The 14,623-nt window shown below is 44.5% G+C and overlaps 1 protein-coding gene across 1 annotated transcript in view; it reads left to right on the top strand.

Moving 5' to 3' along the window:
- The window catches only part of CLPTM1L (CLPTM1 like), a 1,937,019-nt gene that overhangs the window by 334,405 nt on the left and 1,587,991 nt on the right, over window positions 1-14,623 (top strand). The window contains exon 4 of the mRNA XM_078687677.1: window positions 4,404-4,549. Coding sequence (XP_078543803.1) covers window positions 4,404-4,549 — 146 coding nt within the window. The remainder of the gene's footprint in view (window positions 1-4,403; window positions 4,550-14,623) is intronic.

Raw genomic sequence — 14,623 nt, forward strand, 5'->3', positions numbered from 1 at the left:
TCAATATTCACTTTGTCACATTTTCATATATCCATTGCATCATCAATATTTATTTATGATTATTTTTCGTTTTTGGATGTTTTTTGTTTAGTCCGTTTTTCCGCCCCTCTAGTGGGGATATTCATCAACCAGATTGGACATGTCAGTTTTTTGTTGCCCAAACCAAATTAGTGTGTCCCTCTGGTGGGATTTGTCATGTTAATTTTAACTGCTGATGAAGATGCTCTACACATTCCTGTCCATCTGTCTTTATCCTTCACCTGCTCATTCTGATTAATCTTATAAGAGGTGGATGTACAACTCCTCTGATTGGTTCAGGCCATGCGGATGCAAGGTTCTAAAGTTCAAGATGTGGCGCGATTCTTTTTTGCGCAGGGTTTTCTCACGATCTCCACCACGTATGTTCTTCGGTATGGTTTCTATTCCGAAGAATCTTAGTTTTAGCCAATCCGCATTGTGCTTCAGTTCCATGTGTTTAGCCACCGCATTTGTTCTATCCTTGTGTGTCGTTGCTCTCGCATGTTCCATTATTCTTTTCTTCAATTCGCCCTTGGTGCTTCCCACATACATCAAGGGGCATGGGCATACGACACCATAAATTGTGAATTCTGTCGTGCAGGTTATTAATTGTTGTATCCGCCATTGTCTGTTGTGTGGTAATGATATTTCTTTGGTAGGTTTGGCGATTTGGCACATTTTGCAGTTGTAACACTTGACAAAACCCGTGGTTTTCAACCATTCTTTCTTTTTAGTCGTAATGCAGTGGCTATGGATCAGCTGATCTTTCAAATTTGGTGCTCTTCTATAGGTGACCACTGGATGTGAGCCAACTATTTTACCTACAGTGTCATCCAAATGGAGTATTTTCCAATTCTTTCTCATGATTTTTACAAGTTCATTGCTGTTTTCGGAGAAGTCCATAATGAGCCGGATTGGTTCACGTGTGCTTTCCTCTTTTTCTTCAATTGGTTTTGTCAGACACTCCTGTCTTGTTTTTTCATTTGCCTTATGCCAACACTTTTCAATATTTCCCAGATTATATTTCCGGTTTTTGAATCTTTGTTTGGCCTTGGTGCTGTGCTCTAGCCATTCCGTGTCTTCACTGCATATCCTTCTGATTCGGAGGAACTCCCCGTATGGTATACTTGATATAAGAGACGCTTGGTGACAGCTGGTTGCTTCCAGTGTTGAATTAGTAGCCGTTGCCTTTCTGTGAAGGGTCGTTTGGATGTGATTCTCCTTGATATAAATCCGAGTATCCAGAAAGATGATCTCAGTGTTGCTGATTTCATAGGTAAATGTTAGTCCCGCCGTACTGGTATTGATGATGTTAAAATATTCCTGGAATTCATCTTTCGTTCCGTCCCAGATAATCAACAGATCGTCTATAAATCTAATCCAACACATGATCTTTCCTGTGAATTTGTCATGTTCTGCTGCCCAAGCTATCTCCTGTTCCCAATACCCCATCGTGAGACAGGCGTAATTGGGGCTGAATGAAAAACCCATCGCGGTTCCATTGCGTTGTCTGTATAGTTCTTCCCCGAACAAAAAGATATTCTGTGTGAGGCATAGTTCCATCATGTCTGACAACATTTGGTTATGGTTTTTAAACCGAATATCTCTCTGCTGCAGGAAATAATTGCATGCTTTCAGGCCCAAGTTGTTCTGGATGTTTGTATACAATGATACAACATCCATGGAAATTAGTTGATAGTTTTCATGCCATGGGATGTTTTCCAGTCGTCTCAACAGGTCGTTGGTATCCTGGATATATGAGCTGAGTTGTGTGACATGTGGTTTGAGAAAATGATCGATATAGTTCGAGATTGGTTCCAGCAAAGAGCCCTTTGCAGATAATATTGGTCTGCCTGGTGGTTTGTTGCGATCTTTGTGCACCTTAGGCAGGAAATATATTGTGGCTGTGATTGGGTGACTCGTTGTTAGGTATTTTTCTTCATCACTGTCAATGAGGTTATTCCATTTCCATTGTCTTAGTTTTTCATCCAGCTTGATCTTGATTTCCGGAGTTGGATTTGTTTTTAATCTTTCATAGTATTTGATATCCTTCAATTGACGGTGAGCCTCGATGATATATGAGCTCTTGTCCCAAATCACAATATTACCGCCCTTGTCAGCCATCTTTATTTCAATTTGATCATCTTTACAAAGGTTTTCTAACCCCTTCCGTTCTTCTGGGGTCAGATTGTCCTGATAATTAGTTCCTTTGATTTTGTTTAAGTCTTGGATTACTGCTTCCTGGAAGGCATCGACCTTGTTACCAGGTGGTAATTGTGGATAGAATTTCGACTTGGGCTTTAGTTTGCTGATGCCTGCTCCCTTCTGGGTAATTACTTGACTAACTGTTATTTCATCCTCATCCGGAGTGTCAAGATTCAGGAGAGTTGTGAAGGTTTCCGCATCTCTGACACATAAGTCTGGAGTTTCTTGGCTTATCATCGGTGTGCTGTTGACATTTTTACGTTTGTTTTCCTCAAAGAATTTTGCTAGTTTGATTTTTCTCACGTAGAGATATAGATCAATCCTTGCTTGGACGATGTTCATTTTCTTTTTTGGACAAAAATTGATACCTCGTTTGAGAAGCTTCATTTCTGCTTCAGTGATTGTTCTTTTTGAGAGATTTATGATTTGTAGTTCTTCCATTACTTCCCCCTCTTCTGGCGCATGCTCCTCGTTTCCGCACCTATTTTTTCGGTTGGTTGTTCTGTTCCGGTTGCCCCTTCTTGTCTTCTTCTGTTTGTTGTCCAGCGACGGCCTTTTCCTCTAACTCTTTGTTGATTTTGCGCGCCCCGGCTCTGTTCCCATTGCCTTTGCTGCAGCACGAGGCGCATATCCCCTAAAAAAGGCATCCTTTCTTTATTCATTGATGCTTCAGGTTGTTCCTCATTCCCTTCAGTTGATACCAATGAGCAGGAGGATGAGGCACTGCTAGACAGGTTTGCGCTGCGTTTTTGTGGGGAAAGTTGTTTAAAAAAATCATATTTTCTGGAGAATGTAAATATACATCCCTCCTCGTAGTCCACAGTGTCCCTAATGAACTTGTTGTGTTTACGCTCTCGTACAGTTTCCTCATGTTTTGCAATTTGACTTTCCAGTTCCTCCTTGAACTTCGTCATTTCACTATTCAATTTCAAAGAGGCAATCTCCTTCTCCATTTCTTTGAGTTCCTCTTGTATTTTATTTAAGCCAATTTCAATGTGTTTCACTAAAATTATATACACAAATATATATATGTGTGTGTATATATATATATATATATGTGTGTGTGTGTATATATATATATATATATATATATATATATGTGTGTGTATATATATATATTTTTTTTTTTTTTGGGCGCAGAGGATTGAAGTCCACAAGCTTGTCTGGTATTCATTTTCATTACTGGAGTGGTTATTGGTGCATTCTGATGTACTGCGAACCAGAAACATGTTGCAGTTATGCAGACCTCGTGGGTCGGGCAGCCGGAGGTCGGATCAGTTCACCAACCTCCGGCAGCCACAGCCTCCAAACCATTATAGCTTGCCCTCTTACCATCATGGACACCCAGTGCAAAGCAGGATACACCATCACCTGCCTCACTTTAACATCAGACCAATGGATTCTTCAATTTGTCCATAAAAGCTACTCCCCTTTGTTCACAAAATACTACTACCTGGATAGTTTGGTCCGTATGTCCAGGCACTTTGCCCGTTTGGTCCTGCAGTACTTTTTGGTATGCAAATTGTTTCACAGACCCACTTCAAGGGAGGTATTGCTTTGGTATCTATTCTAAAGTAAAGAATCTGCGGCTAGAAGTCTCTATCAGACGAACAAGTTACTTGCCTTGGGTAACGCCTTATCTGGTAGAGACTCTATCTAGCTGCAGATTTCTGACCATCCAACCCACCCATCCTCCCCTCTCTGCAAATGGATTTCTTGGGTACATGGCTTTCCCCGTTCAGGGCCCAAGTTTTCCACACCAGTGATCAGTGTTCTTCGTGACTCCGCGCTCCTGGCGTGGAAAGTTGCGTAAAGAAACTGACATAAGCACGCCTCTATAGGCAATCGAACGCGTCACTTCTGGCACCGATCCCGGCACGCAGGGCTGATTGATGCCACCTACCAGCGCACAGAGGTACTGCTCACGATAATATTGAGATCCACTCACCTTAAGCAAAGATAAATGTGTGAATACATTCAATAAAAAAAAATGCAAAGCAAAAGAAAGAAGCATTTGCTACAGTGCATACTGTAATTATTTTGAGGACTTATTAATTTGCTTAAAAATTATTTAATACTGCAGAAAGTATTCAATGTAGTTCAGCAAAAATAGAGTTTTAGAATAAAGCCTTACATCAACAATGGATTATACTAAAGCTTTGTCTGTCTTTTAATTTAAGCAAATTGCATCAGATAAGAAAGATACGAATGCCTTGGACGAGCCTGTTTCACACTGGAGATCAAAGTTGACTTTAAATGTCATGGTAGAAGATTTTATTTTTGATGGATCCTCTCTCCCTTCTGATGTACATCGGTACATGAAAATGTGAGTAAAAGTTAAATCTGCAGTTGATGTTTCCATCCAGAATGATTGTTAGAAGTGATTTAAATACTTCTATTATGGTTACGGTACAAAGTATACAAGTCATTTGGAAGCTTAATCCAACATGTACTTTTAGAATAGGCAATAGGAGGTAGGCTGTGTGGCTGACTTCAGTATTCAAATTTCATGTTTTTGTCCATGCTACTAAAAATGCATAATTCAAATATGGATTTTTTGGGGAGAATTTAACCCTGTAAAAATGGTGCATAGAATGCCTCTGCATTGTGGGTTAGTCCTGTGCAATCTATCGTGTGTGATCTACACCACATACATGCTGAAACGCTGTGTCCGAGCTTCCTGAGAAATACGTTTTGGAATAGCCAATAGGTCTCGCTTTTGGGACTTTATAAGTATTCAGTTATGCAGTACAATATCCTTAGTGCAACAACAACTGTTGCATGGCTAAACACTAATAAGGTCCCTAAAGCAAGACATATTGGCTATGCCAATGCTTGTTTGTTTACTTGTACTCTGGTTCCATGTGAGTAGGGTGTCCCTTGTGTTCTCTTACATGTGTTTATTAGAGAAGCTGCTCTAAATCATACCCGTGATTGAGCTACATTAATTACACTGTCATGGTGTCTATATAGATATGCCCGTACATACACACTCACAGTTTTAGGTTTGTAAAATCTTGAATAAACCTTGAATTAATAAACATGTTTGCATTATGCAGGCTTACGATCTTGCAGAAAAGAACTTGACAAGCTAATTCTAAACGATTTCAGTGTTTATCCTGATTATCAAGCAGAGGACATATAAATATAATATAGTGCTGATGGGTGCCTACCCAAGTAACAATTATTTATACACCTCCTGGTGCCCTTTATCCAGATAAGTTCCAAGTCCAATATTTTCAGCATAGCTTCAACAGCTTCCCTAGCGTTACATAATAATGATTTTAATAAATCTTATACTCAAACTGACACATATAGTGACAAAAGCTGTCGCCCATGAATTCGATAAGTAGGATTTTTTTGATTCTTCTGGGAAAATGAATATGGTCCGTCCCTGGCTCTCTTTTGTTGTTTACTTAGAAGTTTGATTACATTTATATACTTTTTTTGTTTTACATTTGGAAATAAAATGTGCTGATCCGACCGGTTACAATAAAAAATATTTATTGCATGAACTAAAAGAAAAATTGCTCAGACATTCAAACAAAGGTACACCACAGTTAACTTTTAACTGCTTTTCAGTGCTGTAAAATACACCTAATTGTACCAGTGTTTCGGGGTTATTTGTGTGTTACAGAGTGAAATTCAGGACTTGTGCAGTACTTTAACATTTTGATATAACATTCTTAAAATGCTTATGGTATGTGTAAGAAGCCTGGCACATTAGTTGCAATACCATTGAAGTCGAAGTAATCCTAGGCAGTGCTAGTGAAAATAAACCACATGCCTGGAGGTCTGGGCTACAAGGAGTTGTGTGCTAAGGGAGGCTCTATGAATCTGCGCATCCCCATGTGAAGATGAACTTCAATGTCTTGTCCACGCATGCCTTTAGTTGAAACGATAGCTGAAATTCAAGCTTTTGCTTTACTAAATGGCTACCTACTTAAATGGAGTACATTCAGATCTGTTACGGGTTTCCAGAACAGCCACATACTATACCTACATTCAAATAATCTTAATTGGAGTCTTTCACAGAGTGGAAGTGGTAATTGTGCTGACATAGGTACAGCTCTCCTGGAGCTATTTGGACACCGCGGCTTTTCTTATTTAAACTGAGAGAACGTGGGCTAAAGAAGAGGGAACTCACAGCAGTCTCGATGAGAACCACGTCAATTCTTGAAACAAAGTGAGTGCCGATGATGAGAATGACCTACTGGTCACAATATACTTCAGTTTATTTTTTTTTTCCCTCTTACTCTGCTGACCCATTTTGCCAATGCTTAAGATGCGCCAATTAAATTTAGAAAAAAGATGCAAATCGTAACTTTCTATGGAGCCTGGAAATAAATCTATGTTCTTAATCAAAGAGAATGAAAGTGTAAAATTCGATATAAAAAGCACTATGAAATGTCTGTCGCCACCCGGTCTGTGTTTAAAAAAAATATTTACATCACATTAGAGAAAGCTAGCAAATCACAGAGAGAATTAGCCATGTGTGTTCCATTGACAGCTGTCTTTGGTCCCCTAACTGATGATCACCAGAGAGGAGCTGACGAGAAGGGCGGGGGGGGGGGCAAAGGAGGAGGGTAATGCAAGCAGAGGTGACGAGAAGGGCGGGGGTGATAAGGGAGGGGGAGGTGCAAACAGAGGAGCCTCAATAAAGCTGATGACAAGGGAGGGGGTAATGCAAACAAAGTAGCCTGATTAAAGCTGACGAGAAGGGAGGGGGGAGTGCAAGCAAAGGAGCCATTAGAAAAAAAAACAGATGGCAGCTGTGCACGTGAACGCAAGCATTAGGCCAGCAGGGTAGCACTTTGAAAAGCCCCTTAGTAAAAGTCGAGCTGCAGCGCATGCGCTGCTCTTGGCTCGACCTAAAAAATAAGCAGTTGAAAGGTGCTTAATATAATTAAGGTTATCGCTTGTGAAATTCCCAAACCTAGAAGTGAAAGGGATACACAGGTTAATTTATGGGGACAGCCATAGTACTGACGTGTAGGGGCTTTAACTTTTGATAAAGAAAAACGTGCAGAACTGACTCATGTGCAATAATCTGATCATTCCTCTAAAGCCTGAAAATGTGGTTTGAAAATTTTAAAATGCTTTATAGATCACATTAATCAGCAGCAAATAAAGAAAGAATCCGATAACTTAAGACTTGAGTCTTAAGAATTTTGTCGAAGAAGGGCCAGGCTGTTTGCTAAATTTACTAAGTGATATAAAAGGAAGGTAAAAGGAAAAAATAGATGAGTTTGGTTGTCCTGAAGGTGTTTGAAGTGGCAGTGTAGTATATTCCAGAAAATAGCCCATCCCTTGGCCATCACAGAGCAGCTAAGAACACATTGAATCTTTGTAAAATATATATTTCAAGGAATGTAGACGGGTCACATTCATGCCTGAAAGATTTCTTTACCCAGAGGTCCCAAAACATTCCACAGACTATGCCAAAAACTTTGCTTTAACTCTGTTTCAAGACCTCTGGAGGAAAGAAATCTTTGTGGGGGGGAAAAAAGGGATTCCTCACTCTATTTCCTGCAGTGTCTACCTTTAAAGTATTGTGCCACGCTTGTTATGTTTTTGAATAACAGATCGAAGCCTCCCTAAACTGACCCTAACTGAAACTTGTTTAGAAGTGTTCAGTGAGATAGCCGCCCCCCCCGTGGGGCCACAGTCAGTATGCTGCAATTAACCACTCCTGAGGGCACAGCAGGCCCCGCCCTGGTGTCTCGCATCGGGCAAAGGACTGGATACATTGTAGCAGGCAGCAGTCCACTAGTCAAGATCATGAACTGCCTGCTTCTTCACAGTCTGTTCTGATGGCAGCGCCCCGGCTGGCATGCCTGTGGGGAGAAGCAGAGCCGGCGCAGGTGTCACAGGTGCGCCAGCGCGCACGCTAGCAGCCTTACCAGTTTCACCCTGGTACAGCAGAGTGAGACGGTGGCATTAAAATGTTTGACAATGCATTTCAGTGCAGTGATGCGGCGCACCGCACTGAAATGCGTTAGAGTCACACCTGTTGCGTGATGCTTAGCAGGCCGGAGTTCGGTCTCAGGAATAAGTTAAGCAAGGAAAAATATCAATTTTTCCAGATGCTTCCATGTTGCAGAGCGTATTCCAGAATTATCAGGAAGAAAGATGAAAACATTTCTAATTTACAGGATTGACTTTAAATGCTGCAGTTCATGGGGAAGTGACTAGGAGAGTAGGGTCTGCTTTCCTATGGTCACCCCACTTTTTGCTTTTGCTTTACTAGTTTTCGACTTTAATGTGACTGTGGGCCTGCTAATCAGACCCACAGCCCAGCTGCTCTCTCTCTAAAGTCATACCATGTACTTTAGGTACATAACCATTGGGAATTGGGTCACCTTTGTGATCCCCTGTATAGTGTACCATAGGTACCCAGGGCATAGGTGCATCCAAGGCCTACCAGGGGCTGCAGCATGTATTATGCCACTCCTGGCTGGCCATCCAAACTGACACAACTGGCTGATCACTCAGCTGGGGCAAGGTTGTGTCATCACCCCTTGCTTAGATATAGTATACCTATGTCTAACCTTCTATCTAGACACATATGCACCTATAAGTCACTCCTATGGCAGGCCTTAACAATCCTATAGGTAGAGTGCTTGGTTTTATGTGAGATGCTGCTCTAGCATGAGCTGAGCCTGTCTGCAGCTTTCGGAACCATGTCCTTATAGCTGTTCTATGATATAGCCATACCATATACTCTTAAGTGCATTATAATCCTCGCTGTTAAATGCCAACTTTGGTTTGGCTTTATCAAAACATGTTGTGTAAGGTGTCATACGCTTTGGAATACTACCCCCTCGCCAGTTCTGGCGACGGGGGTAGCATTCCGCCCTTCTAGAGGGAGAAGACATGTTCTTCCTGTTAATCCCGGTTAAAGTTAACCAGAGCCTCAGCATCACAAAATGGATGCTGCTGCCACAGACACAAGTCTGACCTCCTGCTGTTGGGAGTACTTCCAGCGAGGGAGGCTTGGACAATGGGTTTCCTGTCTTGGGAGGTGCTAGCACCACCCCAGACAGGCCATAGTGTATTGGGGCAGGGAGGGCTGAATGAAATGAGACACTGCCTGGGGCACACAAGGTGTCCCATGCATAGCCTGTTTCAAACCAGTTGCTGGGGCGCTCCAGCTCCAGCTCTGACGCAAAACTGGACAAAGGGAAAGCGGTGTAACCACCCCCTTTCCTGGTCCCACCCATAGGAGGGACCTAGCAGGTAATCCAGCCCCTCAGATTAGTACATAGGTAGGAGCTGAGTCAAGAGACTTTAGAGGTATCCTGAACTGAAACTTGTAACCAAACTCTGGACCTTCGACATTCTACTGCAACTAGAAGACTGAAGAATCTCCTTTGTGGTCAAGGAGTGACTACCCTGTACCTACAGGCACCATCCAGCAATCTGCGGTTTACTTTGTCGACGCTCCTGCCGGAGCCCGAGCACAGAGTACGACAAGAGCCTGACTTCCAGACTTCTTTGACCCCGATCCACAGTCCCTGCAAAGCTGAGACCCGTGGAGGCGACGAGAGACGTGGGACCGGCCATCTTGAAAAACCTGCTACTTGCTACTTGTGCAGCTTCTGAGGCACCCTCGAAGTTGTGTATTGGGGATTGAGAAGCCCCAGCCCCGAGCATCATCTGCACCGAAGATCAGCCCTCCACACTCCACGAGTTCTGCGTGGGACCCTTCTGCATTTTCCTGCTCGACGTGTCTGTCTGGTTACTTGCATATTGCCTAGTGGCCTCTGTGATGACGAACCTTCGAATCTGAACTGCCTGCCTTGTTGCTCCAGGGGGCCCCCTGCTTTCCTGCAAAGGAGACGCCCCATAGACCCTGCTGGTCTATCCCAAAGCGAATATTCGATTCTTGCGTGGGTTGCATTTGCCAAGGCCTGTTGATTCCAGTCCGGAAGCCGACGCCGCCAACAGCGAGATCCTTCGTGGGACAGTCCGTATCTAGCTCCTGGTCGTCGTCGCCTCCTCCTGGTCCACGTGGCTGCAGAGTCAAGCTTCACGACATCACCTGATCGCTTCGCGACATCGCCTGATTCCTTCCTGGTTCCTTCCTGGTCACTGGCTAGTGACCCAGACTCCATCCCCTCTGCTTTCAGATACTCTTAATCTTCGATCTGCCCTTGGATCCAACCGGACACTTATCTCCTGGTCGCCTGCAGCATCTTTCTCCAAGGCTCCATAGGATTCAGCGACGAAACCCGACACACTTTGACACCTATGCACCCACTTCCTGTGGGTGAGGTAACGCGAGTACTCCGGTACTCCTGTGGGTATTGACTATCCTAGTGTTCTAGTTTTCAGTAGCTTTCTCCTAGTCCATCCGGAAGTGTCCTTAAACAACTAGTTTCCATTTCTTTCGTTCCCATTCTAACTCTATGGTAACTTGCGTGTGTGTTAAGACACTTCACACGCCTCCCGTGGGTCTCCTGCTTCCTATCCTTGGGTAGTATAGCGTAGCCCCAGTGATGCCCTAGGCCCATCCTTCGTTCGTGACGTGGTTCTTATACCGCTATTTTAGTATATGGTTTTATGTGCCCCTAGGGCCCTACTGTATTTTGTGCAACTTATTGTATGATAATTGAGTATCTTGTTATGTGCTTGTGCGTCTGACCTCATACAGAGTTCAGAGGGGTTGTGTTAGTAATAAATACATATATATTTTATATATAACCTGTGTGGTGTCCTTTCATTTGGTATTAAAGGGGTTACATATGGTAAAACAGCTGGCTTCACATGCCCTCTTGAGTTTAGCCTAAGACTGCTTTGTCCATGTTACCACTAGGATAGCTGGTCTATAAGGTTGACTTTACAACCATCACTATAAGGGTTGATTGGACTGGTGCAAGGTGCTCACTAGAATAGTGAACATCATATACCAGGCCAACTTCTAACACCGAGTACATGAAAAAGGCATCCAAAAACCTTGAGGCTAGCCAGGAACTCCAAAAAGCCTGGCATGACCAAAAGGCTGTGCTGACTGTTTACCAGCCAGGACAGAAAGTGTGGGTGTTGGAGCCAGTGGCCCTAGCAGCACTCCAAGACAAATGGTCTGGACCCCACACTATTGTTGAGCAAAAGGGAGAGGTAACCTACTTGGTTGGCTTTTGGAACTCCCAGGAGCCCCCACAGGGTGCTTCATGTCAACAGGTTGAAGGCATATGTTGACAGGGCAGACATGGGCTTGCTCATGGCTACAGATGAGAGACAGGAGGAGGGGAGTGACCCTCTCCCAGACCTGCTTTCTCAGAACCCTGACGATGGGTCAGTTGATGGTGTAGCCTTAGCAGGCAGCCTCACTGATCAACAGCAGCAGGACTGCGGACAAGTTGTCCGGTCCTGCAGACATATGTTTTCACTGACTCCAAGTCAGACAAACTGGTGCACCCATGAGGTGGACACTGGTGACAGTCTGCCTGTGAAGAGTAAAATCTACAGGCAACCTGATCATGTCAGGGACTGTATCAGGACAGAGGTCCAAAAGATGTTGGATTTGGGAGTTATTGAGCCCTCAGAGAGCCCCTGGGCCAGCCCAGTAGTGCTTGTGCCTAAACCTCACACCCAAGATGGTAAGAGAGCGATAAGGCTTTTGTGTGGACTACAGAGGTCTCAATGCTGTCACTAGGACAGATGCCCACCCAATACCAAGGGCAGATGAGCTCATTGACAGATTGGCTTCTGCCAAGTTTTTGAGCACATGTGACTTGACAGCTGGCTACTAGCAGATCAGGCTAGCTGATGATGTAAAAGCCAAAACAGCATTTTCAACCCCAGGAGGACATTATCAATTTGTGGTAATGCCTTTTGGTCGGAAGAATGCACCTGCCACATTCCAAAGGTTGGTGAACCAAGTCCTCTCAGGTCTGGATGACTACTGTGCAGCTTATCTTGATTATATTGCTGTCTTTAGCTCCACTTGGGAAGATCACCTGATCCACCTAAAGAATGATTTGGAGGCCCTGCAGAAGGCAGGTCGAACTATCAAGGCTACTAGGTGCCAGATAGGGCAGAGTAAGGTTGTATACCTGGGCCACCTTCTAGGTGGGGGTCAGGTTCAACCACTGGAGAGCAAGATCCAAACCATAAAGGACTGGACTCCTCCAACCACCCAGACACAAGTCAGAGCTTTCTTGAGCCTGTCTGGTTACTACAGGAAGTTTGTTAAGAACTATGGGTCCATTGTGACTCCTCTTAATGACCCCACCTCGAAGAAAATGCCAAAGAAAGTTCAGGGGACAGTAAGCTGTCAAAAGGCATTTGATGACCTGAATCAGACCATGTGCACTGCACCTATTCTGCAAAGTCCAGATTACTCCAAAGAATTCATTGTCCAAACAGATGCTTCTGAGTTGGGTGTGGGAGCTGTTCTTTCACAATTGAATAAAGATGGTCAAGACCAGCCCATTGCTTTCATTAGCAGAAGGCTGACCCCTAGAGAGAAACGTTGGTCAGCTATTGAGAGGGAGGCCTTTGCTGTTGTTTGGGCTCTGGAGAAGCTGAGGCAATACTTGTTTGGTACTCACTTCAATATTCAGACAGACCATAAGCCCTTCTTGTGGCTAAATCAGATGAAGGGAGAAAATCACAAACACTCAGGTGGTCTATTTCCTTATAGGGTATGGACTTTACAGTGGAACATAGACCTGGAACTGACCATGGCAATGCAGATGGACTCTCCAGATATTTCCACTTAGAACATGAAGACTCAACTGGTCAAGGTTAGTTTAATGTTCCTGCGTTGGGGGGGGGGGGGGCGGGGTTGTGTAGGAGAGTAGGGTCTGCTGCTTATGGTCACCCCCACGTTTTGCTGTGATTTTCGTTTTTTTTTACTTTAGTGTGGTTGTTGGCCTGCTAATCAGACCCACAGCCCAGCTGTTCTCTCTCTAAATTGATACCATGCACTTTAGGTGCATACCTGATTGGGTATTGTCACCTTTGTGAGCCCCTGTATAGTGTACCGTAGGTACCCAGGGCATAGGTGCATCCAAGGCCTACCAGGGGCTGCAGCATGTATTATGCCGCCCCTGGCTGGCCATCCAAACTTACACCACAGGCTGATTACTCAGCCTGGGCAAGGTGGTGTAATCACCCCTTGATTAGATATAGTATACCTATATCTACCCTTATATATAGACACATATGTACCTATAAGTCACTCCTATGGCAGACCTTAACAATCCTGGAGGCAGAGTGCTTGGTTTTATGTGAGAGGTTGCCCTAGCATGAGCTGAGCCCCTCTCCAGCTTTCGGAACCATGTCCTTATAGCTGTTCTATGATATAGCCATACCATATACTCTTAAGTGCATTATAATCCTCACGGTTAATGCTAACTTTGGTTTGGCTTTATCAAAACATGTTGTGTAAGGTGTCAAACACTTTGGAATACTACCCCCCCCTCGCCAGTTCTGGCGGCGAGGGTAGCATTCCACCCTTCTAGATGGAGAAGACATGTAGTTACTGCTTTACCCGGTTAAAGTTAAACAGAGCCTCAGCACCACAAAATGGATACTGCTGCCACAGACATGAGTCTGACCTCCTGCTGCTGGACGACACTCCGGCAGGGGAGGCCTGGACAATAGGTGTCCTGCCTTGGGAGGTGCTAGCACTTCCCCAGACAGGATTTTAGTGTATTGGGGCAGAGAGGGCCACAAAATGAGACACTGCCTGGAGCAAGGTGCTCCATGCATAGCCCGGTTTAAACCAGTTGCTGGGGCACTCCAGCCCCAGCACTGGCGCAAAACTGGACAAAAAGAAAGGGGTGTAACCACCCCCTTCTCAAGGTCCACCCATAGGAGGACCTAGCAGGTAATCCAGCCCCTTAGTTTTGTAAAGTTAGGAGCTGTGTCTAGAGACATCAGATTACCCTGGAAAGAATCTACGAAACAGAACTCTTGGACTTCGACATTCTATGCTGACTAGAAGACTGAAGAAGATCTCCCTTGTGGTCAAGGAGTGACCACCCTGTTCAAACAGGCACCACCAGTAACTTGCCGGTTTGCTTTGTCGACGTTCCCGACGGAACCCGACGACTCAGCTACTCAGGACTGGACTTCCAGACTTCTTGGACTCTGACCCACATCCACAGCAAAGCTGAGACCCGTGGCGGACACGAGAGACGTGGGACCAGACTCCCTGGACATCCTGCAAATTGCTAAGTGCATCGACTCCTGAGGTAACTCGCAGTTGTGCATTGGGGCACGAGAAGCCCCAGACCCGAGCAACATCTGCACCAGAGCTCAGCCCTCCACACTCCACGAGTGCCGCGTGGGGCCCGCTCCTGCATTTCAGCTCGACGCGTCTTCCCAGTTGCTAGCCCATTGGCTAGTGAGCCCTCTGAAGACGATCCTTTAAATTTCCAATACTTGC

This window comes from Lissotriton helveticus, chromosome 4_1 (genome assembly GCF_964261635.1).
Source record: "Lissotriton helveticus chromosome 4_1, aLisHel1.1, whole genome shotgun sequence".
Classification (NCBI taxonomy): Eukaryota; Metazoa; Chordata; class Amphibia; order Caudata; family Salamandridae; genus Lissotriton; species Lissotriton helveticus.